A 25,747-nucleotide genomic window follows, 5' to 3' on the forward strand; every position below is an offset into this window, starting at 1 on the left:
AAAATATTGCGTTCAAAATAATATTACCTTTTTATTTATCATTCTCATTCAATGAATGGGTAATACGTATAAAATATTTTAAACATATGTTTATATTTTATCTTTAAGCTACAAATTATACCTAAAATATCTTATGTGACACTTATATAAATTATTTTAATATTCTTCTAACAAATTTCATTTCATTGCATGGTTGTTGGTAATGAAGAACTTCTTGCTATTATGCTATGAATTCTTTTTGTACTCATACGTCTTACTACAACTTTGGCACCTTTAGTAATATCATGAAATAATTTGATCATTTCTATATGCGTCTCAGGAGTATTTGGTTTTCGATTCATATTTTCAGATTTTATTCTAGATCTTAAGTTCAAACGCTGTTCATTCTTTTTCCTTTGTAAATATAAAAGATCTTGATAAAATTGTTGTGTAACATCCTGTATTTCACATGACGATGACTGTTCTGTTGTATTGGTACTATCAGAGTGCTTTTTTAATTTGTCTTCTTCCACTTTCAATATCTTTTCAATGATACTCAACCCTTTTTGCTCTCTTTCTAATGTTACAGGTAATGCATTTTCATTGGAAGTTTTACTATTGTTTGTTACAGAAGTTTCAGAACACCCCGAAATTTGTATATTTTCTGATATATTATAATCCAAATTTTGGTTTTCCTCTGTTTTATTTGTATTGCTTAAAGGAGTATGCTTTGATAATAATTTATTTCTGAGTATTTTTTGTAATGGAAGAGGTATTTGGTCTGTAGCAATAATTTCATTTGAAATTATTATTGGGACATTTGATTTACATTTCTCATGTTTGTTTTTTGAAAAAGGATTATATTCAGTTGTTACTCCAAATTTGATTGTTGATTCAGTATTCACATCATCCATTAATAAATTTTTATTTATTATGGTCTCTTTAGAGTTACTTATTCCCTCAGGTTGGAAAAGATTATTTTGCAATGCTTCTGGTACAATATCTTCCTCTTCTTCTTCTTCATGTTCTAAATCTTTATTCTGTATTGATTTTATATCTTTTTCAGTGTGCTGATTCTTGTTTTTAATATTAGAATCTTTATCTAAAGATGTATTAGTAAATCTTGTTGACTGACATTTTGAAATATTTTTTTGTATAATTACATTTTTACATTTTTGTTCAACCTCAGTCTTTTTAGGTAATTCGATCATTGTTATTAAATTCTCTAATCCAAGCAAACTGGAATTTCGTAAACATTTTTCTCCTTTTTTGGTTTCAATTTTTTCAGAATTTTCTAATACTTCATCTACCTCCAATTTCGTTTTCTGTTCTATGACTGCAACAGCATCTTGTCCTTGCCGAATAGTAAACATTAATCCTTCCATTACCAAATCTGTAATATCAGAAGACCTCGGCGTCATATTGCACGATCTACGTTTTCTTTTCGCAATAGGATCTGAATCCTCGGTTTCTGAAACACTTGTATCCAAATCTATAGAAGGCGCGGAATATTCTTCAATTACTTCTCTTTTACGTTTCTTGGAATTGTGTGATGAAACTTCAGAATCAAATATGTTTAGTTTTGCATCTTCAATTTCTCTTTCAATCAGGTATTGATATGGTAAATTAGTAGAATCTGTATTAGAAGATTCAGTTACACCATTAGTAAATTCAGATATACTGTCTTTTGTAATATCTCCATCTACTACACACAGTTCATTATTATAATCTTTATTTTTAATAGTATCTTCCTTTGAGCAATTTAAATTTTCTAATTCACTGGATGTCGTTCTATTTGCTTCAGTTATAAATACTGATGAATATTTGTCACTTATAGTACAATTATTTTCTTCCATCAATTTTTTATTGGAATCTTGTAAATGCTTACTCGAATTTTGTATATTATTAGCTTTTACATTTTCGGATAATTCATTAGAACTTAGGGATGATTGGATCTTATTAATATCTTTGTCACATGTTATCCGTTCAGTCAACTCTTTATTCATGGAGGTTTTTGTCAAATTATTATCTGCTAAATTATCATCTAATTGAACATCCGTATTTTTCAATTCTGTTACTTTTTCTTGTTTGTTATCACACTGTTCACCATGTTCTTGAAGATTCACAGAGTCTTTAACATTCCAAAGTAAAGACTTATCAGAACAAGATGTTTCACCACATTTTATGTTTTGTTCTGAACTTTCCAAAGGCGATATCAATTTTATAGTAAGAACAAATGCATGAGAAAATGGTGTGGCAGATCTTTCCTTAAACTTTGTCATTGCAAATATTTTATCCTGTCGGGTCCATGAAGTATGATCTATGTTAATACAGACTAAGGTTAAGAAATTTTGAATAAACAATGTTGTATTTAGTATTTATAAAAAATATTGTTAGTATGTAAGTGGTACACTTATTATAATATATTAAGTTTATTTTGAATTCAGAAGAAAAGGATACTATAGGTAACTAATAGATGGTTTGTACTAAATTGTTGCCCTTGACGTGGAAGATATTTTATAATCCTTCTAATTATTTTCATTAATTCTTTTCCAAAAGTAAAATGTTCTTCCTTCCTGGAAATATGTATATCCTAAAATCTATAAAATTTAGTAATTGCATTGACATTAATAATACTACCTTGTTGTACGTCGATATTTAAATATAAATTTATATATACTATTTTTATGACACAACCAATATGAACCAGGCACTGTTAAAATTGGACTTTCCCTCTGTTGTATCCAATCAATCCAGCTAGTCTCTCGTACATATATTCCAGGCATTTTCTTTCAGGTATCAATTCTTGAAATAACGGAATTAATTTTATGGAATCCTTTCCACCTACTGATTCTTTTATCACTATTGTAAGGTAATATAATACCCTTTGCTAGAAATATAAACATAATGTATGTATGGTATATAAATTTTCTAATATTCTTATTAAATGAAGTGATTATTTAATATTAATTAATACTTACTCCTGTTATAACTTCATTGATGATTACATCTACTATTATATCCCAGGGAACAAACTTACATGAACTTATACCATAGAATATTCGTTTACTCTCTGTATATATACCAATAGATTCTACTATTGTTAATGTATCTACAAAAGAAAGAATAAAAGTTAATATGATACAAATATGTTTATGAAAAATAATTATTGAACAAACCTTTTTTCACAGAAGTAATAAAACAAATACACTGTAGCACTAAAATTAATATACAACCAGCAAATGGTATTACAATGTTAAATGTCCTCCACAATAACAAGGTTATAATTAATAAAAAGATAGCAACATTGACATTAAAATGAATGTCTTTATATAAAATAAATTTCATAACATTTTTAGATTTTGTATTTTTATCTATGAGCTTCAAATTACATCCATTCACATTTTGAAAAAACAATTCATGTGATGACCCATCTTTTAGAAATATGGATGACATTAATGAAAATTGTTCACACTACTACTACCAACAGATAGTTTAATAATTTTCATTAAAAAGAATTAAAGAGTGTTTAACATTTGCTGCTATAATACACAGTATTATAGTTCACAGTATAAAATGGGTACTAATATATTAGATTTAAATATAAATCTATGTGACAGCTGAATTTTAAGTGTATAATTATAATGTTATTGATAAGCATTGAATATTATATAACGTGTAATATAACTATTGAATACGTGTATGTTTGTATAACTCATATACAAACACGAATAGTATGTGCAATTTTGTTAAGATATATATTAATTTATAGTACCATCAAAGTTGATAGCCACACATATATGTTTCAGGTGAAAACACAATGCAGCATATAACATTAACCATTTAGATTTGGAAAACGCGTTTATGTTTATACAGATAAATGAATGTATTAGCAGTATTAAAAAACAATGTCCATAATAAAAATTCTATTTCAATTGAGTCATGCACGATAATATATATTATTTTAGTTAAAAAGACTCAAGCTTCTATTATTGTCCATTGAACACAGATTCTACTTGGCGATCGAAATAGCTGTTCATCCTTACTCTTACAATATCATAGATGCCAGTCTAATCGAGAGGTATATTTTTAAATAGCATATATATATATATAATACTTTTTGAACTATTTCAAATAAATATTATGTACCACGGACAAATTTAATGTACATAGCAATTGTTGATAATCAAATTTCTAATTAATATTTAATTTTTTCAAACTATCAAATGGAATGATGGTATAAGAGATAGCGCCACATACATATTGTGGCGTCATCTAATGACAAGAAGATAACACTTCCATCAAGAAAAAAAGTCAAAACTGTTGTTTATATAGCCTTTGCTTCTCGCCGATTTCCTGTTGAATCCAGTCATTATTTTTCAACTTCTAACACACCAAATTAAAACTGAAAGATTTTACTGTAAAATAGAATTACTGCCAATAAATAGAAATTACGATGCATATTAAAACTTACATTTCATTTTGCAGGATCAGAAGGGAGGCTGTTTTCACAATTCAAAAATTGTCTAAATTCCCGCAAAGTCAGCGTCATCTAGAATAAAACACTCAAACTATTAGCTGTTTGTCACAGACTCTAGAAACGTAGGTAAGTAGGTACATATATATGCATATGGAATTATATGCACACACTGTATATACGTATAGAAGTACCAGTTAAACATGGCTAATGCACTATTGTCATTAATAGAGCCACCACGTTTTTCTTAGATTTCTTAAACGTTTATGTAACTAGCATTTTTTATATGACAACTGTATGAACGATTTGAAATCCATCAATAATATGAATGTAATTTGAAAATATGTCTTTAGGACGTGAACTTAGATAGGTGTATCTATAATGTGTTTCGTGAATATTGGTACGAAACATTTCTAAATTGATAACAAGTTAGAATCAATTATTTTCCGGGTCTACGTATCAGGAATTTGGTCCCACCCTGTATAAGAGGTGCGCAGACGTGGTATTCGTTTCAAATCGCTGATATACCGTCCAATAGAGCGAGTGAAACAGCACCTGCTGCCATTCTGGCATTACGTCAATGGTGGACGTCTCATTCGCTGGATTGGGAGGAGTTACCGTGACCGCCATTGTTACAGCTCCTTCGTATTGCAGAACGTGATCTGTGAATACCGTGTCGTCCCATTACCTTTTTAACAAATTTGTGTCTACGACGTAAATTTCAGCAACGACGGTATACGGCATCAGTAAGAGTGTTCTGAGCGTAGCATGTCCACAATGAATCCCGAGTAGTGAGTAAACTTCTTTTTGCGCAGACATAAGTGTATCGAAAAACGTTCGGTTCGTGAAATATGTAATCGATTTGGTCCCAGCCTCGACAATGATTACGCTCAAACAGGTTGAGTCATCTTCGTCGCGTCTTGTTTTGTTACGTTAATACGAAAAAATTCGGTTTAACGTCTACTATCTGACAGATTCACCTTCCCCTCCCTTCCTTCTTCTTATCCTTGTTAGCCATATTTCAGAAATTTATCCTCTGTTGTGATTTCTTTATTTTCCAATTAATCAAAACACACCTCGTCGTTTCTCGATTAATCGGTGAGAATACGATATTCAAAAATTTCTGGGCAATTCGTATAATTACAGACGGAATTTATTAAAATCATTTTTCAGAGTTTGCTTTTTAGACAGTTAATGTAGTAAGAATGAGGCAAAGTTCACTTGTTTGAGATAGATACTAACTTTTGTTATTGCATCGAATTGTGTATGTATTGATTATATGAATTGTATTTTGTTCAGTTATCATGGGGTTGTATAGTATGTGTATTTTACAAAGGACACTGAAACTGATCTTTTTTCTATGAAAATTCATTGTGAAATCAGTAGCTAATAAAATGTAATTCTTTAACATATATTTAGCACCCCATGTTTTTCTGTTACCATTGACGCTTTATATTTGTAATATAATTGTGTATTGTAATTGTTTTGTTATATAGTATCACACAACATTTGCTTGTAATTATAATGACCTATCATAAACATAATATGTTATTAATTTATTATATACACTTTGTGTTGCATAAGTTGAGAGTATTTTTGTAAATTTAATGGACCATCTGTGTCATTATATTGGTTTTTAAAAATTATAAATTGTTTGTAGTTCATTGATGATTAAGACATGAATAAATTTTAATGAATCACCGATCAATTTTTATTAATGTGTATACATTAATTTATTCTTTATAATATAAAATAAATAGTTAAAGATACAATTAGTTATATATATATATAGTTATATATTAAAAGTGATAATACAGAGTTACACGAAATTTAATTTGAAAAATATTTTTGCAGTGATTATTTGTTTAAATTGCTGTTAATTGGAGATTCAGGAGTTGGAAAATCTTGTCTATTATTACGTTTTGCTGATGACACATACACAGAAAGTTATATCAGCACTATTGGTGTAGACTTCAAGATAAGAACAATTGATTTAGATGGGAAGACAATAAAATTACAAATTTGGGATACAGCAGGCCAAGAACGATTCAGAACAATTACAAGCTCTTACTACAGAGGTGCACATGGTATTATTGTTGTTTATGACAGCACAGATCAAGAAACATTTAACAATGTTAAACAGTGGCTGGAAGAAATCGATCGTTATGCCTGCGACAATGTTAATAAGCTGCTGGTCGGCAATAAATGTGATCTTCATGCTAAAAAAGTAGTTGATTACACAATAGCAAAGGTGATTAAAATAATTAAAAAGATTTAATTATTACAACTTTTAATTAATTATAAATTTGATGGTAGAATTATTTGCATATTGTTTTCTTAATAGGAATATGCAGATCAACTCGGTATTCCATTCTTGGAGACATCAGCAAAAAATGCAATGAATGTGGAACAGGCTTTTATGACAATGGCTGCAGAAATAAAACTTAGAGTGGGACCTCCATCCAGTGGTAACAGTGATCCAGCAAATAAAGTGAAAATAGAACATGGACGTCCAATTGAGCCTTCCAAGTCTGGTTGCTGCTGAGAAATGTAATTCTATATTTGCTTAAGGAGGTATTCCCATTCGGAGTCGTTAATTTTAAACAAAGATTATTGAGTTATTTATAGATCAAAGATTTTATTATTTTGTATACACATCTCTGTGCATCTTTTAAGACAACATATTGTAATTTTTATGTAATTTTCATTATTATTTATTAAATTGTTTTATATCTTTGAATTCATGATTTGCCGCGATTTACGTCGTTATATTCATGTGGAAATAAAAATCAAAGATAATCTTAATATGTATAAATCTAGTTATTTTGTAAACTTGAATAAAGTCAAAAATATTAACCAAAAAAACAGAGCTTCATTAACATTGTAATTTGTTTAGGTGATAAAAAACTAGTGCCGATATTGACAATTTTAGTTCGCGAGATAGCTACTTTTATGTAAATTAAGATTATCGATTTTATCTTTCCAAACGAATACAACAGCTTAAAGTGTGGCAACCATTGAAACTTAACATACATTGGAACATACATAATATTTTAATTAATAACAAAGATAATTGCATAAAAATTATAGTGTGTCACCTTCAAAGATTAGTACTTCAACCAAACATGTATACAAAATTGTAAAATGCTCAAACTATGTTAACCAAAGAATTATTTATTTTACAAATAGTTTAATATCGTCGAACAACGAATGAGAATACTCCCTTAACCAAAGTGAGTAATTTCATAATTGATCATAAAAATGATTAGAATAAACAATGTCTACTTAAACACTAATGGCAAATATTTCAATTACAGGACATCTTATGGTAGCAGTGTTGCACTGCTTAAAAAAAGAACATCATCGGAAGAAATGTGAAAGAAGTTTCAGTTTACATTAATAAAAAGAAAAGAGGTGTGAAGCATTATCAATTATGGACCACCAACTCTGTTACAGAGTTGAATAAAAATAACTTTGTTCTTTCTTTTTTTCAATAAGAGGAGAACATGATTAATCACTCGCTAACATACCTAGTGCAAAAAATCGACCATAGGGAAATTCGTCGAATTAGCATTAAAGATCATTGATTTTATGCAATGATACGTTTAACGGCAATTCGAGTTTATAAAAGTAAATTAAATAATATTAAGTGTATCGTGGTTATAAAGATAAGCACTCTTATTTTTTAGTGTAATTATAACATATATAATTGAATGTTTTTTGTCTTAGAAAAGGGAATTATTCTTACCCCTTTGTATTACCCAAACATTTTTCCATGTTTTATTCCAAACACTTTCTTAAGGTAAACAAGAATTAGATTAATAATGTACTTAAACGTGCCGTCATTGCTGCCTCCCTCTTTTTTCAGTGCTCATCATTAGTGTAATTTAATAACATTATACTAATAAATATGTGAAAACTAATATACAAATCGCAATTAGCATACCTATGCATACAATGATACTTGCAACAAAACACAAGTTTTTTATTGGACTTATGCTACTTGCGATATTCGCAATATAATTCGCCTATTATAAATACATCGTGTCGTTTGAGAAGTTTTCGAACATTTAATGAATATTCGATATCTTTCATCTCGTTTCTACAAAATACCGTGCATATTCATACAGCTATTTGTTTCATACGAATTTGTACGATTAAAAACTTAGTTAAAATACTACTTCTCTTTTGTACTAATTCCTTATTGTTCTAAAATAACTAGTTAACGTTATTTTATATTGCATACTTATTACTTGAATATTTTTACGTTATTATGGTAGAATTAATTGTGGATTAAAAAGTTAGAATACTTTAGCGGAACTTTATAATACACAATGATATTACCAAAACAAATTTTGTACACCATATATTCTAATTTTTATTAAAAATGAAAAATGGTATTTTATACAAAAAAACCGATGTGTATTACAATTAATCTCGTTTTTGTATTGTTACGAAAAAAAAAGTTTTTATGAAAACAAAGTAACTATATTTCGAAATAATTAATTATATCAATTAACAAATAGGAATGTATAAAATTAATTGTAACGATGACATATGTAATACTTAGGTGTATGACTATAAAAATAAAAATCACGTGTATGTTGTAAATTATTTGCCAATTATTATGATATATGCTTAGCAATTATTTTTAGTAATATTATTATTCACATAGCGTAAGATAATATATAACGACTATTAATATTGTTATTAAAATTTCATATGAAACGTTCTCTTTGGACTTGATTTTGTGAAATATGTAGAAGTAACATGCAACTGTCAAACGATCGTAAGATGAACCGAATTTTATAAAACCAGTACGTAATAATAAAGAATTAATAATAATTTTTTATTGTAATTTACTTATTTTCACATATTTATCGATCTGTTCAATATTCATTTATTTTACGGTGAGATTGTAACCATACTCTTCATAACCTTACCACTGTCATTCAAAGTTTGTCAAAATGATGCAACAATATATGAAGGAATTAGAACAGGTAAATTATTGTAAAACTATTAAAATGTTAGAAATGATTAATATAACATTAATGATAATATTTTCTATTACAATGTTTTCCTTTTCTTAAGGATCCATTTGATCCTGAAGAGTTTGTTGAAAGACTTGCTTGGAGAACAGTTAATGACACTACAAAAGACAGTGGAAAAACATTTTTCGATCCCATGATAGTACATGAAACATTTCTGCAGGCAATAAAAGACTTGCAAGTTTTGCAAGAACGTCAACAGAAAAAATGTGATAAACTTGAAACAGCATTGAAAGATGAAGAAGCGAGACATATGCTTGAAATACTTGAGTTACAAGAAAGAAACAAACATTCTATTGATTTATTTCATCAGTTAGATGAAAGAATAAATCTTGTAGCTACTAAGGTTTTGCATTTAGGAGATCAGTTAGAAAGTGTTAATACTCCTAGGGCTAGAGCTGTCGAAGCTCAAAAGTTGATGAGACACTTCTCAGATTTTTTAAGTCCTGGCCCTTTGACAGATCCAATTTTTACTGATAAGTCATCGGTATGAATGCTTGTTTCATATATCTAATACATAACTATAACTGTTAACTATTATGAAAATTAAAATTTTTTATTCTGGTACAGCTAGATGAAGCAGCAGATGTGATACAAAAACTTCATCTTATTTCCCAAGAATTGCCTTCTGAGAAGTTTGAACATGCTAAGAAAAAGATTGCTGTTAAATACGATGAAATTGAAAGAAATTTAATTGAAGAATTTGTTAGAGCACACAATAGAGAAGATGCTAATCGTATGAGAGAATTAGCATCGGTTCTAGCTCATTTTAAAGGATATTCCCAATGCATTGATGCGTTTATAGAACAAAGTCAAATGGGTTCATTTGGTGGAAAAGATGTTTTTCAAGATGTGATACCAATGTGTACTAAGTACCATAAATTGATGCAACAAGTATTCACAAATCCTGAACAAGTGATGGCAAAATTTGTGTTGAATATTTACCATTTAAGACTCCAGAAGTATGCTGTTGCTAAATTAGCAGATAAAAGTGATCCTGAGAAATATCTCAGAAACTTATACGATTTATACACAAGGACTGTGAAACTGTCTGTAGAATTAAAAATGTTTAACATGGGTACTGATGATACTTACCTCTCAAAACTTACTAGAAATATATTTCAGAAATATTTGGATACATATGTTATGTAAGTTCATGAGATAATTAATATATATACATATATATTACTTATGATATATGAAACTAATTTATACAGTATTCTAGCGTTGAAACAAAATCATTAAAAGAAAAGTCAGCAGCTCTTCTTATCGAGTATTATGAATCTAAAAATCACCAGAAGAAACAGCTGCAAACTGGTGGTTTCCAAGAATTAAGGAGAGATTTACAAGCAGTTCTAGGCGCAAGAACTAATATAAATATCGCTCAAATAGAAAATTATGGTGGGGAGACATTCTTGTCAGAAGAACTTGCAATTGCTCTATTACAGAGAAGTAAAATGGCATTCCAAAGATGCCAGTTATTGTCGAAACCAGATGAAATACCAATAAATGCAGTTCAAATTCTGGAAATATTATTGCAATATTTGATAAGCGAACATGTTGATTACGCGTTAGAATTAGGTTTACAGAGTGTACCAATTCCCGAAAGTAGAACTCAACCAGAAATACATTTCTTTAATGTTGTACGCCAATGCAATGCAATTGTGCGTCTCTTAGAAGAACAGTTTAATGACAGTCTCATACCTCTTGTCATGTAAAATCCTCTTCTTCTGTTTTCTAAGTACTATTACAAAGATGTGTACTAGAAATATAATATTTTTTTTTTCAGGTCAACAACAAAGCACGGAGATTGTATGTTAAAGAAAAAGATCGTACTAGACCAAGTAGACATAAAACTAGAAACAGGTTTAGATAGAAGTATAAATGCTATCGTCGGTTGGGTAAAAGTGTACTTGCAAAATGAGCAACGTAAGACTGATTTTAAGCCTGAAACTGATGTTGATACTTTGAGTACTCCAGCTTGTTTAACAGTGGTCCAGTATGTTACTGGAATGATTCGACATATTCGGAATACTTTAGATGGAAAAAATTTAAATAATGTTCTAACTGAGCTTGGAGTTCGATTTCATAAAGTTATTTATGATCATCTGCAACAATTTCAATTCAACTCTGCTGGTGCAATGTGCGCGATATGCGACATGAATGAATACCGTAAATGCGTCAAAGAGCTTGAAGTTGATATAGTTACTACGTTATTTGATACTTTACACGCTTTATGCAATTTATTATTAGTTAAACCAGAAAACTTAAAGCAAGTTTGTACAGGCGATCAATTGGTACGTTATACGATCTTAGCATGTTCCCGGACAGTAAAAATTTTAATGAGCTGCAAATATATTCGGTATTGAGCTACAGTACTCCGAGGGTTAAAGTGCATAATAATTTCAAAAAATTAAGGCTATATAGAATTAAATGCATGATACCGTAGCTTATAAATTTGAATGTTACAGCATTCATGTCATTTTGCATCATAATGAAAATGAATGCTATAACATTTACGTCCGCGAACATGTTAATTATAATATAATATGGTCATAACGTAACTACAAAACTTTATTAAAATGACTTTTATTGTTACAGGCAACATTGGATCGTAATGTTTTAGTGAATTTCATACAACTAAGAACCGATTACAAGACACAAAAGTTAGCAAACTGTTTGAAAGGTTTAGCTACATGATATTGTTTGTTTTCTATAAAGATATTTATGTGCTGCTAACCATTAGTGGAAGTATATTATATATGATGTTAAAAATTAAAAGCACAGTCAGAACATTACAATTATGCAAATGAAAGCATAATAAATGAGAATGTTATTTTAAGTATAATAATAATACTTCATTACATGTTCAGTTGTACAGAATTTTATCAAAAATGCTTTGTAACTACTGACATATATTTATAAAGTAGTTATTTTTTTTATTTTTTAGGGATTAACTATGTATGAGACAAAATTAATAAATATTCTCTCATTCCATAGTTGTTCAATAAATATTATATGTATTTGTAGCAAATGTAGTAATTTTATTGATATATAAGATGGTCATTAAGGATTGTTTCTTGTTCCACGAACGATTTATAATTTTAAAAGAAATCGTCATATATACAGGCAATAACTAAGTATAAAATTTATTGTACCAAACTTTTTCTCATGCTGATTCCTTTAATTCTTCTTAATGCGATTTAACGTTAGCTTATTATTTGTCAAAAATTTTGAGAAATTAAATTATTATTAAAGCACATTGCATTTCATTTTGCTACAATTTGTAATTAATTTCTGCAGCGTTTTTTGGAGAGTACCTTCGTTTTAAATGTAGTTCTCTTGTATTTATGTTTATATTTTATTTTTCAACTCTGTGATTATTTTCATTACATAAATTATGCTGGATTCAAAATTCGGTAAAAAAAGAAAAATCTTAAAATATTTTAAGATGTTTCTTAAAAAATACACTTTTGTAAATGTAATATTTAATATAATAAATTCAATTTTTAAAATGAAAATGAATAAAATTTAATACTAACCAAAGATATTAATTGTCTATATACCTTTTTATTTACATGCATATTTGAATCAAACAGGATTGTTAAATATGATACAAATTGAAATTTGAATGGCTTGACAAAAAGAACATCATCTATGTATGTAAATATAAATACTTATGCGTTTAAAATGAATAGAATTTTAATCATTATTTTTTGATCTTTTTCACATTGTAATAATCACACAAATTTGACAATTCAAGTAATATTAACATATAAAATTTTTGTGTAATTGAATTTATTGAATATTAAATTAAGCATGTGATACAATCTCATGCTTCATGAAAAGGTTATAAAAACGTTGCATCTTTTCTGTTTTAATAGTGGTATTAGTAACTTAATTGTTATGTACAAAAATTAAGTTAATATCAGTATTTTATTAATGAGAAAATATTATATGATATAAATATCACTGTCATCGAGCACGTTAATAGAAAGGTGCTGATAAAAAGAATAATACTAAAAATAATGTTCAATTTACTATGAAATTAACAAATAATAATAATAATATTATTAAACTTTGTTGCTTGTCATATTCGCATAAATGAGTAATTTCAAATTATTTCCAGAAATTTAGTAATACATATATTTTATACGCTATGAATTGAAACTGAAAGTTTTTGTTAAGAATACGGTACAAAAATGTAGTAAATAATAATTGTATCTTTTTAAATAGATTAATAAAGACTTTATACCTAACATTAAATCAGTATCGATTCAACAGCTTAAGGTGCGAGTTACATGCAAAATAAGAAAAGAAAATATTAAAATATGCAATAAAAAATGGTCACAAGGAAGAGTAAAAAATATGAACTTATTATACCATTCATACTTCTTAATGCACTCTTACATAAAGTATCATGTTGAAAATATACATGTTTGTAACTAAGTTGTATATCAATATTTTTCTGTAGTAAATGTTATCATAAATTCTAACTGGGTTAACAAAGATTCTTAAGCGGGAAGCCTCTAAATTCCTTAGAATTATGGATTAAAACCAATTAAATAATTCACACCATTCATTGTACCGTACTATTAAACATTATTAAATCATCTAAGTCAATAATAATCAAAGTCCTGGTCTTCTATTTGATTATACAGTTTTATGATCCATGAAAATAAAAGGAAGATGAATTGTTTTATAGGCATCAGCGCATACGATAAGTATTAGTTTCATGTACTTGGCACAGTTCTCCTTTAAAGTCTAATTCAATGCTGAAATCCAGATCTCTATAATTCCTTGCGTTAGGCTTCATTGAAAACACACCATATATTTCTTCTCCCTTCTTGACCGTCATATATTCATCGAAGTAGAACACAGTTTGCTTCCAGTGAGTATACTGTACTTCTGGCGCCGTGCTAAATCCGATACGTTTATGGCACTTGGTGAATTCGATGTTGAAGAATGTAACTAGTGCTTGTACATAATCATTTCTACGAACTTGTAGAGTAAATGGGGAAGAGAATTCCAAATCAGCCTTGGTTACTGTGTATAAATCGACTTCCTTAATTAAACATGCGTTTGTAACAACTTGTTTTGGATCCACAACATCCACTAAAGGTTCGCTAATTGCTACTTTTCTTATACTACTCATATCAAATCCATATACATCATCCCACCAGTTAATCTTCTCATCTTTGTACTGCCGGTCCTCAATCCCACAAATAAATAATGTTGCTTTGTCGGGGAATAGCATTCCATCTTCGCGAAGCCATTTATCTCTGGCGAATAGCACTGTGTCTAACATTGATTCATAAAACAAACAATAACCCATCCATTCAGAAATAATTATGTCAACTTTTTCTATGCCATCTGGCAATGAGACTTCTTCAACTTTTCCTTTTAGTATCGTTATTACGTTTGATAATTGATTTGCTTCTACGATCTTCTCCGCATATTCAACAATATTAGAACACTCAATCCCAATAACTCTAGCTGCTCCAGCTTTAGCAGCAAACATTGAAAGGATACCAGTTCCACAACCAATATCAAGAACGGTTTTCCCCTTGAAAAGGTGTTTATTATGATACATTGAGTTCCGGTAGGTCACTGTACGCACTTCATCCTTCAGCATTTCTTCATGAATTCCGTAGTGAGCATATGAATCAAAATAATAATCTCTGGACGTCATGTCTTCCACAGAAACAGACTCTTTACAAGAAGATGGAATAGCATCTTTGTTAGATGCAGGAGTAGTGGTCTCTGTTACTTCCATGGATTCCATTTTTAATGTCTGTAACAGTGTAAATTAGTAAAAATACATTAATAATTATATACACGTTGCGTCGAAGAATCTATCTACTCTATGACCATAAAATTGAAATTAAATTAAACTATATTTATAGCATTTGCTCAAAAATCGTTATTGTTAATTAGAGAATATACATATATATTGTAAAATACAAAGAATAACTGTTTTATGTACCCGTGAAAAAGCTTACAGTTATCTACAAACACGTGACGTACAATTATTATCTCAAACTAAGAGATATAATTCTTTCTGCATCTAAATGTAAGAAGAATGATTATAAAACATTATTTACAATGTTATTCATCGGTTATGGAAACTACTAAATATCGCAGTATTCGTGGAAAGGCAGTCTTTTACGCCGACACCGGTGCACACGTGCCCGCCAAAACGAATGGCGTCTGTTAAGATCGAATGACCAGTTGAAATTCTTCACACTCACACATTTCTACGTCGCCGTGTGATTAGACTGCACATGAAATTCGAAATAACTATATTTTCTCGTGATAATGTCAACAAATAATATGTTATGTTTAAAATTTATTCCGAAAAACACACACCGTAAAGAAATAAAGAAAATGTAACTGAACTGATCAATCTATTTCTCGAGATTCTAAAGTATAGTGGAAATTATTATGACAAACGACATTCTAACATTTCTGTTACTCGTGAAATTACAAGGTATCGTCTATCATTTGCATTAATACCAATATGTTGTCAATCAAACACAGATACCGTTCCTCTTTACCCGTGAAGATATTCTATTAAAACTTACCGAATTTTCGGCTGTGCACATGCCACTCTGGTTGATTTCTACCGGCACTTCATTACTCGACGCCATTTTGATCCGCGTCACAGCAGACGACCATAGACAGGAGCGTATAAAGACACATAGCAAATTGCAAACACGATTCTGTCAACAAATATTCCCTTAAGAATTAAGCAAATCCTCTTATTAATAAATTTAGCGTATTTTATCGAAGTTCATACAAAGTTTATTTATTATTCCACCAATATATTTTTTTGCCGGAATTAACTGTCATTCCTTAGAAATAAAATTGAATATTTATCAAACATTGTTGATACTTTCCGTCGTATTATTAATATTAATGAACGACGTAAACATCTTACAGATGAATCTTTTTTATAAATGCTTGTTTTCTTTTTACATTAAATTATTTGACAATATTTTTAAAGATAATATCGCATACATATTTACATATATAATACAATATACAAGTTGATTTCATTTTCATATATATATGTTACAAATCAAAATAAGTACTATTTATTATAGTAAACGATATATAATATTATTTGTATTTAAAGATAACATACATACGATACACGTTTTTATAATCATAATTTTTTAAAATAATTTTCTAATACTCTCTGTACCTACGTAAAATCTTTTCAAATACTATGAACAATTATTTTTATGGTGTGATCTTGTATAGGAAATTCATAATCAATCTCTTTATACATAATATACGAAATTATATAACGCTTCGTAAGTACATGCAATACAACATACAATAATTTGACAAAGCTATTGATTTCCAAGCAACGTTTTATTACAAAAACGATTGCTCACACGAACAATTATCCTTCTCTTTTTTTCATCGGAGAGCCACGTGATACAAACACATGAAAAACAATGACAATGCACGAATCATTCGTTGTTCATACGAAGACTGTAAGTTCACTTCTTCCATGAATGTCCTAGAAGAACCACCCGAATTGTCATATCAAGAACGATGATGGTACGTCCCTGTGGTATGCGCAGTGCAGTTTCCTTACACTTCTAATTTTTACGTGAAATAGGCATTCATTTGTTCAATAATCATAATGAAAAATCGTGTTTCGTTTAGAAGGTTTCGTATTTATTGAAATTATTGGTAATTGGGCTATAAGACGATATCTTTAATTTCGTATCTTCGTTTGGTTGTTTTCAGAGAGTGCAAAGACATCGTCCAATAGGAGTCGAGTGGCTAGCTGACAAGTTGCGTCGGGGTGGAAATGGGCAGGGAACAGGAGCTTGTACGCATTCGGGCCGTGAAGTGTTGGTTTCGCGAAGGGGGTCAACCTTGCTGTCTACGTGCTCTTTCTCGTGTTATTACTTTCAGCGAAAGAATACAAACTCAATTTTAATGTATCGCGCGTGCCAGTGTCTTAAGATTATTTATATGAGGATCGTGGAGCGTTAGAAGATGCTGGTAAGGAAACAGGCGGGAGAAAAGTTGACGTAGAAACAAGTGCGCAAAGATTGTATACTTGAGTTCTGTATTTCTCTCTCTCTCGCTCTCTCTTTCCCTCCCTCTCACACTCGTTCGTTCACTCACTCATCTTCTTTTCTTTCTGCCGTGTATATTGAAAAAGTAAAAATCCATGCTTTTGTTATGTGTAGTTATGACGCTTTCGCAGGTTATTTTCTTCGGACGAATGTCTCGCCTAAAGAACCTTCGAGGTTACAACTATTACCCGATGTCTAAGAAATCGACAGGCTGTCACGAACGTAGTGGACTCCGTTTTGAAAACGTGGTTAAAATGTCAAAGTATGAGCTTTATTATAACGAAACATTCTCGCGCGAACGTTCTTGTTTAGTATAGGACACTTTCGATCGGGGAACGATCTCTCTTACCTGCGAGGTATGACCGTCTACATAAACAATAGCTCATCATAGCAAGGCAGCTGGCGTTTTTGTAGTTCTTGTGTCGCTGTATTATCTGCGAATTTTTTTTTCGATGATGTTAGTTAAAAAAAGATTTGGTATAGCTTCATCAAGGTGAACAGTAATTCTACAGGTTTCGATAAAGTACTAAAAGATAAGAATAATAAGAAGTATATTCTGTATTTATTATTGGTTCGCCCTTATTTTGTAATATGTTTGTACTGTAAGTGGTAGGAGAATCGAAAGATTTCATATTTATGTGATAATTTCTTTGAAAGATAGAAGTGGCTGTGTAATTTTTATATGGAAGTATGTTATATAGAGAAAAATTGTATGGTACAGATTATACACTTCAAACCTGTACATTTTTTGTTACAGGGAGACGATCCGCCGTACCTATCAGTGGGTACGGAGGTTAGCGCTAAATACAAGGGTGCCTTCTGTGAAGCAAAAATAAGGAAAGTGGTACGATCAGTGAAATGCAGAGTATCTTATAAACAAGGTTTGGGCACTGCAACTGTAGCTGATGACCAGATAAAAGGAACTTTAAGAGTAGGTGCATCCGTTGAAGCCAGACATGGAGATAAAAAAGAATTTGTGGAAGCTACAATCACCAAAATCCAGGACTGTAGTCAATATACTGTAGTTTTTGATGATGGAGATATTACAACATTAAGGAGAACTGCGCTATGTTTAAAGAGCGGACGACATTTTGCAGAGAGTGAAACTTTGGACCAACTTCCTTTAACACATCCAGAACATTTTGGAAACCCAGTAATTGGAGGTAGAAGAGGACGACGGTCTAGACAAGCACAGTGAGTGTAGTGGAAGTTTCAATACAGTTTCATAATATAGCGTCATGAAATATTTTCCTTTAGTAACTATAATTCTAATTGGTATTATAGAGATGAAAGTAGCGACGATGAAGACAGCCCTCCACGAGGAACTCGTGACTCAGGTTCCAGTGGCACAGGGAAGGAAGGTATGGAAACAGAACCAGAAATTGGACGGGTTGTATGCGTGGAACTTGGAGATAAAAAGAAAAAGGATAATTGGTTCCCTGGGTTAGTGGTTGCACCAACTGCTCAAGATACAGTAAGAATTCGAGTGAGAGATGACTATCTTGTGCGGTCGTTTAAAGATGCACGATAGTAAGTTACAGTGCCATTTATATTTAAATAAATTTTTTGAAATTCATTGTAAGTTTAAATTATTTTGGTACTAATGTTTTCTGCATTCTTATTATTTCAGTTAAATAAGTGCAAATGATCAAGTAGAGTCTTTAAGTTAAAAGTAGATTAATATTTATTTATTTCCTACCATATTATTATATGTTTCTTTGTATACTCAGTTATACAGTTCCGAAGAAAGAAGCCACTGAATTCACAAAGGAACTTGTCAACAAAGTTGAGAATAGCACATTGAAGGTTGCAGTAGAAAAGGCACTGCTATTTTTAGAGAAGAATGAGTTGCCTCCCCATTGGGATAGAGATTCTCTTTTTGGACACACTGTATCAAGTGGAAATAGTGATTCCGATGGAGAACTTGATTCAGATGTAAGATACATCTTATGTCTTCAATTAAAAGTAAATTTTTATTATAACGTTTGTCGCTTGAAATGTATTCTATTTTTTTTTTAGAGTTCAGATGACGAACCGCGTGAAGAAAAAGATCATTTTGTGGCACAATTGTATAAATTTATGGATGATCGTGGAACACCTATTAATAACTGTCCAATGATCGGATCCGAGGACATAGATTTGTATAGGTTATTTCGAGCCGTTTACAAATTGGGTGGTTATAATCGCGTAACAAATCAAAATCAATGGAAGCTGATAACGCGCCGTCTAAGCTTTACAATGCAAAATTCACCATCGACGCACAATTTGGTTAAACAGGCCTATAAGAAATTCTTACACTCGTTTGAAGATTTTTATAGAAAATTAGGTTGTACTATGGTAAATCATCCGAGAGGTACTATACGCAAACAACGTCCTGGTAGAAGTCTGATTAGAGATAAAGACAGAAATACACCTGTACCACCACAAGTGACGGTAGCTAAAAGTGAGAAAGAAGAGGAAGATAAGAAAGTAACAGAAGATGAAAAGAAGGAAAAGAAAGAAGTAAAAAAGGAACAGGTGAAGGAAGAGGAAGTTGTCAAAATAAAGAAGAAGGATGAGTTTGAAGAAAGTGGCAGTGGGCAGGAGAGTGATGTGAATGTGGAAGGCGAGGCAGAGTCATCCAGCAGTGAGAAATCTCAAAAGATTTCAATGTCTTTAGCATTGCAAAATAGAGGTAAGTCTAAAAGTAAAGAAGATTCTAAGAAAAAGGTAATAGAAAAGAAAAAAAATGAGCCTAAAAAACAAGAAAAAAAGGATGATAAAGCGAAAGAGGAGGATGCTGCTAAAACGAGGTCTAAATCGAAAGATGATACTGTAAAAAAAACATCTTCTGAAACTAGGGAAACGCGAACTCCATCCAGAGAATCGGACAGAAAAACTTTAACCAAGCAGAGGCGTCTAACTGATGAAGAATTGAAAAGACGGGGCAGAAAGCGTAAAGAGTATGAGGCAGAGAAGTCACGATCCGATGAACAATTAGCAGAGTCTGCCCCTTGCTATAAGGGTCCTGTAGAATTAGGAGACAGATTAAAAGTATATTACGGACCTACCCATGAATCGAAAGTCACGTACGAGGCGAAAGTTATTGATATGGAGAAGGATGGTACAGAGCCAATGTATCTTGTACATTATACCGGGTGGAATACAAGATACGATGAGTGGATCAAAGCTTCGAGAATAGCACAGAACTTTACACAAGCGCAAGGTAGAGTGAAACGTGTTAAAGCTAGTTCACGGCCACAAACACCTAGTACGAATTTATCCAATAATGTGAACAAATCAACGAAGATTGTATCTAACACAAGTTCGAATGCATCTCAAAGTCGTCGTCGAGCTCAGAGTGTAGCTCCTACGACGACGGTTGTCTCATCGATCACTATGAAAGAGGTAAAGAAAGAAGAGAAGGAAAGGGACAAGGAAACATCTCAACCGGCTAGGTCTACAACTCCTCTGTCTGTCACAAGTTCTAGCTCTAGAACTAAGAGTCCAGCAACTCCAGCGAATAATCGTCAAACTCGAACGACAAGAAACACTGATGTACCTGGTATAGAACACAGACGACGCACGAGGAGGACGTCTGGTCATACAGATATATCGATTGCGTCGGAAACTGAAGATAGCGAAGTGTACGATTCTGACGCTACGGAACCTGAACAAACAAGAACTAAATCCAAAGGTGTAGAAGAGAGAAAACGTAGGGATGCGAAATGTAGAACCGAGGATAGAATAAAACCTGACGAGACCAGCGATGGTGAGGAAGATAAAGATAATTTGGAAGAACCACGAAGAGGTAGGCGTTTAAGAAGAACGATTGGTAAGTCACAGGGTATAAAATCTGAACCTGATAGCGACGAGGAGCAACCTAAAGGTCGGGATTTCGACTTGAATCAGATACGGTCGGAATTAAAAGGTTTCGATAAGGCAGTTAAATTAGAGCTTGTCAGGATCGAGCCAGATCCAGAGGATGAAATAAAAATAGAAGAAAAAGAAAATGTTGTTTTAGTTTCACCGAAATTAGAGAAAAATTTGGAACCGAAATTAGAAACCACTCCTGAGCCTAAGGCAACGGAGAGTACGGAGGATATATATGAATTTAAAGAACCAGAACCATTTGAATTTGAAGTGCGCAATAAACGAGATACCAGCGGGGAAAAAGATAAAGTAAAGAAAAGAGTATTTGAGGAAGAACCAAAAAGTCCTAAAAAGAAGCAAAAAATAATTGTGTCGCCGGTTATAAAAGAAATTAAACCAGAAATAGATGACTCGAGGAAAAAACCGAAAAAATTATTTAGTAAAAGAATTGATGATATCACAGAAAATCAATCAATTCACAAACCATCGCAGTCTGTATCTTCAAGTACGTGTGAGGAAGTATTTGATAAACTGTGCGAATCACCATCATTTAATCAAGTGAAAGCTGCTCCAGTTATGGAAGAAACTGGTAAAATAACTAATGGTATAGATCTGTTATTCAGTGACTTACCTGGCGATGATGATGGCGCACACGATGATTCGGAAGATCGATTGATAATATCAGAGGCAGAGGTTTCAGAAGCGGAACAAGAAAACTTATTTTCGTATCAACAAGAAATGTTTTCTACTAATGAGATGACCGATTCTTTAGAATCGACTAAAGAAGATACAAATTCACAGGTTGAAACGGCAAGAGAAGAATTATTACCACCAGTTTCAAGCAAGTCTGAGGTAGTACCTGTAGAACAAAAACAAAGCATTAAGATGTCTCCATTACACAGACAATCCCCAGAATTAAAACCGCTTGATACAAAGCTATTAGACATTACACCGGTTTCATCTCCAATAGTAGCAGTACCAGCGCCAATTAGTGCAAGACTGCCGGCCACATCCACGATAGAAGAGAAGCTTTCAGCGGCAATGGCTTTCCGCAATAAAATCAAAGAAATTAAAAAAGACGACGATGTTCCCGAAGTCGTATGGAAACCATCAAAAGAAATTCCTAAAAAAGTAGATACCATAGTTATACAGAAGAATAAAGAGGAACAGAATGGGCCTAAAATAGATATTGAGAACAAAAAGCGGGAGGAAGAGGAAATTGCAGTAAATAACGAAGAACCGTGTAGGGAAATAATGCGAGTGGTAATCAAGCAGAAGGAAGAAGAACTCCAACAGTTGAAGTTGAAGAAAGAGGTAGAGCTGAAGAAATTTGTTGAAACAAAAACAGAACATAAAAAGGTACAAGAAACTAGCAGCGAAGAGGAATGGAAGCATATTGAAACTGAAGAGTCCAAAAAAGCGGAGGATGGATTTAAAGAACAGGACTTTAAAGAAAAGGAAAAAGAAAAGCGTAAGAAGATAGTTGCTCAAGATATTGTGGATTCTGCGGATAGTAGTGACTCTGAGCAAAGGCTGGTAATTGATAACGAAGAACCTCAAGATGCAAAAACACCAACAAACTTCGATGTGAAATTAAGAGCAGAATTAGATAGACTTCAAGATACGCAGGAAAGGTATTCAAAATTACAAGTGCAGAAATCCGTACAACAATTGAAACATCAACAACATGAATGTGTTACCGAATGCAAAACGGAGAGTATATCCGTTACAAAGGGTGACGAAGAAGGAGAAGCAATCAGTTCTCTGTTGTGCGAGGAAGAAATACCAGGTTCACCTGCACCTGTTTCTGAAAGTATTGAACAAATAAATGCTGGCCCATCGTGTTCCCCGCCAAAAGTTGAAACAACAGAAAGTAGTATAGTACTTATGGAAATGCCTTTCGCAAGCGCTCCCACTTCAGGCCAAAGTACTACCAGCAGTACTGTTGTCACTTTGAGTATGGCGCTGCCGAAAACTCTAGAGACATCCGTTCCAGTTTCTTTGCCGATGCAACCAAATCCTACTTTAGGTGTGAGACAACAATCGCATCATCAGCATTTGCCTGCACTGATGCCAGGCCAGAGGCGGGAAAGTAATGAGGCAGCACCTGTAATGGACAATACACCCCCAACTACGCCGGATTCTAGTATTTCTAATATCTCTGGATCTCCAAGAGAAGAAAGAACAGGTGGTTCGTCACCGATTTCTGAAGATAACATGAAGTTAAATCGTGATAGTTCTGAAGCGGACAACGATAGCGGTGGTAAAGGTCCTGCGTTTAGCGAAGATGATACATTACCCAACGCTGAAGGAAACTCAGCGGACAGAATGTTGAAGCCACCGGCGAAACGTTCCGTGGAAGAGACACAATCTCCCAAAAAGCGAAAGAGAAATAGAAAACATTCAGAATGTGATAAGAATACTTCAAAGAAAACTGGGAGGCATAGTGGTAGGCATGGTAGACACGGTGTTGGAAGCGACAGCGACGATACGAGTGAGGGCTCGAATTTGTGTAGCGTCAACTCAACATCTGCGAATCATACGAATATTGCTACCACAGTAGCAGATCTCAGTAATTATTCGTCGAGATCGCCACGACCCACGAAATATAATTTCTATGTGGAATTAGGTAAAGTATTCGCACATCTTGCAATTTCATTACATTTCCTTGGTACATTATAATATTTTTCTGTTACGTCTATAGACCCTGAATTGGATGGAAGTCAAAGGATAGCTGTGTTACAACAGAAATTAGCTGAATTACGTAAAACGTACAATGCAGTAAAAGTTGAATTGGCCGCCATTGAAAGACGCAGAAAAAAGTTACGGAGAAGAGAAAGGGAAGGTAATTATCATTATTAGTTAAATTTATTTAACTATTTGGAGGTGTTAAAAAATTGAATTTCATAAAGTTTGGTTAATATTTATATTTTACGTGTGTTGCAAGTATGGAAAGAAAACAACATGAATTTATTTTCAGCTATAAAGGCAGCTAAAGCAGAAATGCAACAGGCCTGTTCGTGATAAGCTGCCTTAAGGCATCCTATTTCACTTAATCTGTGCTAAACAAACTTTTATACAACACCAGGAGTTAATAGAATAGTATCATTGAGTGGAAACCCTGCGGTCACAGCAGATTTCATGACAATTTTTACCTACCTAACATCGTTTAGGTAACTTTTCCCCCCCACTAATATAAATTGTAGATATAGATATAAGATTTAGTATAAAGGAGGAACATTTATCAGAGTGAAAATATATATATATTCATATGTGCTTTGTGTTGTACATTGTTTTTGTCAAGAACATAATGTGACTGTTAAAAAAAGGAAATCTTTATCCTCGATTTGTCATTTCACCTGCTCAGATGCAAAGTACAAATTATCGAACTTGATGATCATTTTCATCGTTCATTCTTGTTTTTTAAGGAAAAGGCTGAGAAAAACGTTACCGATAGTATGTTATTATAAAGACATCTTGGGAACAAATAATTGTCTAAGCCGTCTGTCATTTTCGTTTCGAGCATAATAGCTTGTAGCACTGTTGGCGGTTGAGCTGTTTTCAGGACGATCAAATAAAGACAACATTATGCAAGTGCGACTACCATCATGTATTTCTTAGGATAGATGGATTTTTGTATATATTAGAGTATAGTAACATTCTAGTGGTTTGCAATATATACGCGTATACGTAAATAGAATTTTAGCGTCCTTACGATCGAAATGTTTTCTTTTTTTGTTTTTAAATTTAAATATAATATTGCAATTCGATGTGGCCCTTAAAAGTAACAGAAAAAGCGATTATATTGAAAGCAATGTTCATTTGTATGATAACAAATATGCGAAACGAACGAGTGATTGTATATTGATATGCATGTGAGATATAGCACAATTTTTAACTTCTAAAAGAGGAAACAGAAATCACTTTAATTTATGTACATAATTTACATGAATAAAATATATCATATTATAATTGTTCCAAATAACGAAACACTAAAGTTTATTATAATTAAATAATTACATTCGTACTTGAAGAAAACTTCCTTGACAAGATGCATAGAGGTCGAGTACGTTAACTATGCAATTGTCATGAATGCAGCTCAACGGGATTCATCAATTTACAGCCTTTTGCATTATATCTGAAAAATTGCTGCCATTGTGCTTTAATCATCAAATAGGTATTAGACGTTTATCGTCGTATATCGTAATTGGTCAAAGATGCATTTATATTTGTATTTGGGTGTCAATGTACCCCAGGTATTACTTTAAAAAAAAAACAAAATAACGAAA

At 31.9% G+C, this 25,747-nt stretch overlaps 5 protein-coding genes across 11 annotated transcripts; 3 read left to right on the top strand and 2 right to left on the bottom strand.

The window, feature by feature from the left end:
- Nucleotides 1-182: 182 nt before the first annotated feature.
- On the bottom strand, nt 183-2,765 carry LOC116427439 (uncharacterized). 2 transcript variants are annotated; one of them, XM_031977776.2, is made up of 3 exons: nt 2,620-2,765; nt 2,440-2,555; nt 183-2,299 (listed from the first exon to the last, which is right to left on the bottom strand). In XM_031977776.2, exons 1-3 carry the CDS (start codon nt 2,763-2,765, stop codon nt 183-185), a joined length of 2,379 nt encoding a protein of 792 aa, XP_031833636.2. The 2 variants fall into 2 exon arrangements, with proteins under 2 accessions (XP_031833636.2, XP_031833640.2); XM_031977780.2 differs by having other exon boundaries at nt 2,440-2,551; nt 2,620-2,761.
- Nucleotides 2,766-4,983: 2,218 nt separating this feature from the next.
- On the top strand, nt 4,984-8,170 carry Rab1 (RAS oncogene family member Rab1). Of its 2 annotated transcripts, XR_004235068.2 has the most exons (5): nt 4,984-5,247; nt 6,311-6,707; nt 6,801-7,030; nt 7,646-7,689; nt 7,774-8,170. XR_004235068.2 is itself a non-coding variant. In XM_031977788.2 (4 exons), exons 1-3 carry the CDS (start codon nt 5,225-5,227, stop codon nt 6,999-7,001), a joined length of 621 nt encoding a protein of 206 aa, XP_031833648.1. In that variant the 5' UTR covers nt 4,986-5,224; the 3' UTR covers nt 7,002-7,006; nt 7,774-8,170. The 2 variants fall into 2 exon arrangements, 1 of the variants encoding a protein (XP_031833648.1); XM_031977788.2 differs by lacking the exon at nt 7,646-7,689 and having other exon boundaries at nt 4,986-5,247; nt 6,801-7,006.
- A 374-nt stretch (nt 8,171-8,544) lies between these two features.
- Nucleotides 8,545-13,533, top strand: Sec10 (Exocyst complex component Sec10). Its single transcript, XM_031977782.2, has 6 exons — nt 8,545-9,456; nt 9,548-9,991; nt 10,075-10,652; nt 10,730-11,218; nt 11,294-11,801; nt 12,106-13,533. The coding sequence occupies exons 1-6, from the start codon at nt 9,424-9,426 to the stop codon at nt 12,202-12,204; spliced, it is 2,151 nt and encodes a 716-aa protein (XP_031833642.1). The 5' UTR covers nt 8,545-9,423; the 3' UTR covers nt 12,205-13,533.
- Art1 (arginine methyltransferase 1) lies at nt 13,286-17,064 on the bottom strand. 4 transcript variants are annotated; one of them, XM_031977784.2, is made up of 3 exons: nt 16,908-17,064; nt 16,089-16,226; nt 13,286-15,298 (listed from the first exon to the last, which is right to left on the bottom strand). In XM_031977784.2, the coding sequence occupies exons 2-3, from the start codon at nt 16,152-16,154 to the stop codon at nt 14,213-14,215; spliced, it is 1,152 nt and encodes a 383-aa protein (XP_031833644.1). In that variant the 5' UTR covers nt 16,155-16,226; nt 16,908-17,064; the 3' UTR covers nt 13,286-14,212. The 4 variants fall into 4 exon arrangements, with proteins under 4 accessions (XP_031833644.1, XP_031833643.1, XP_031833646.1 ...); XM_031977783.2 differs by having other exon boundaries at nt 16,848-16,998; XM_031977786.2 differs by lacking the exons at nt 16,089-16,226; nt 16,908-17,064 and adding exons at nt 15,609-15,782; nt 15,874-16,068.
- Nucleotides 16,937-24,734, top strand: htk (AT-rich interaction domain hat-trick). Of its 2 annotated transcripts, none has more exons than XM_031977772.2 (8): nt 16,937-17,076; nt 17,269-17,529; nt 18,364-18,800; nt 18,891-19,136; nt 19,337-19,541; nt 19,626-24,087; nt 24,163-24,303; nt 24,406-24,734. In XM_031977772.2, the coding sequence occupies exons 2-8, from the start codon at nt 17,524-17,526 to the stop codon at nt 24,480-24,482; spliced, it is 5,574 nt and encodes a 1,857-aa protein (XP_031833632.1). In that variant the 5' UTR covers nt 16,937-17,076; nt 17,269-17,523; the 3' UTR covers nt 24,483-24,734. The 2 variants fall into 2 exon arrangements, with proteins under 2 accessions (XP_031833632.1, XP_031833633.1); XM_031977773.2 differs by having other exon boundaries at nt 24,439-24,734.
- The last annotated feature ends 1,013 nt before the right edge of the window (nt 24,735-25,747 follow it).

The sequence above is a fragment of the Nomia melanderi genome, chromosome 8 (assembly GCF_051020985.1).
Source record: "Nomia melanderi isolate GNS246 chromosome 8, iyNomMela1, whole genome shotgun sequence".
Taxonomy (NCBI): Eukaryota; Metazoa; Arthropoda; class Insecta; order Hymenoptera; family Halictidae; genus Nomia; species Nomia melanderi.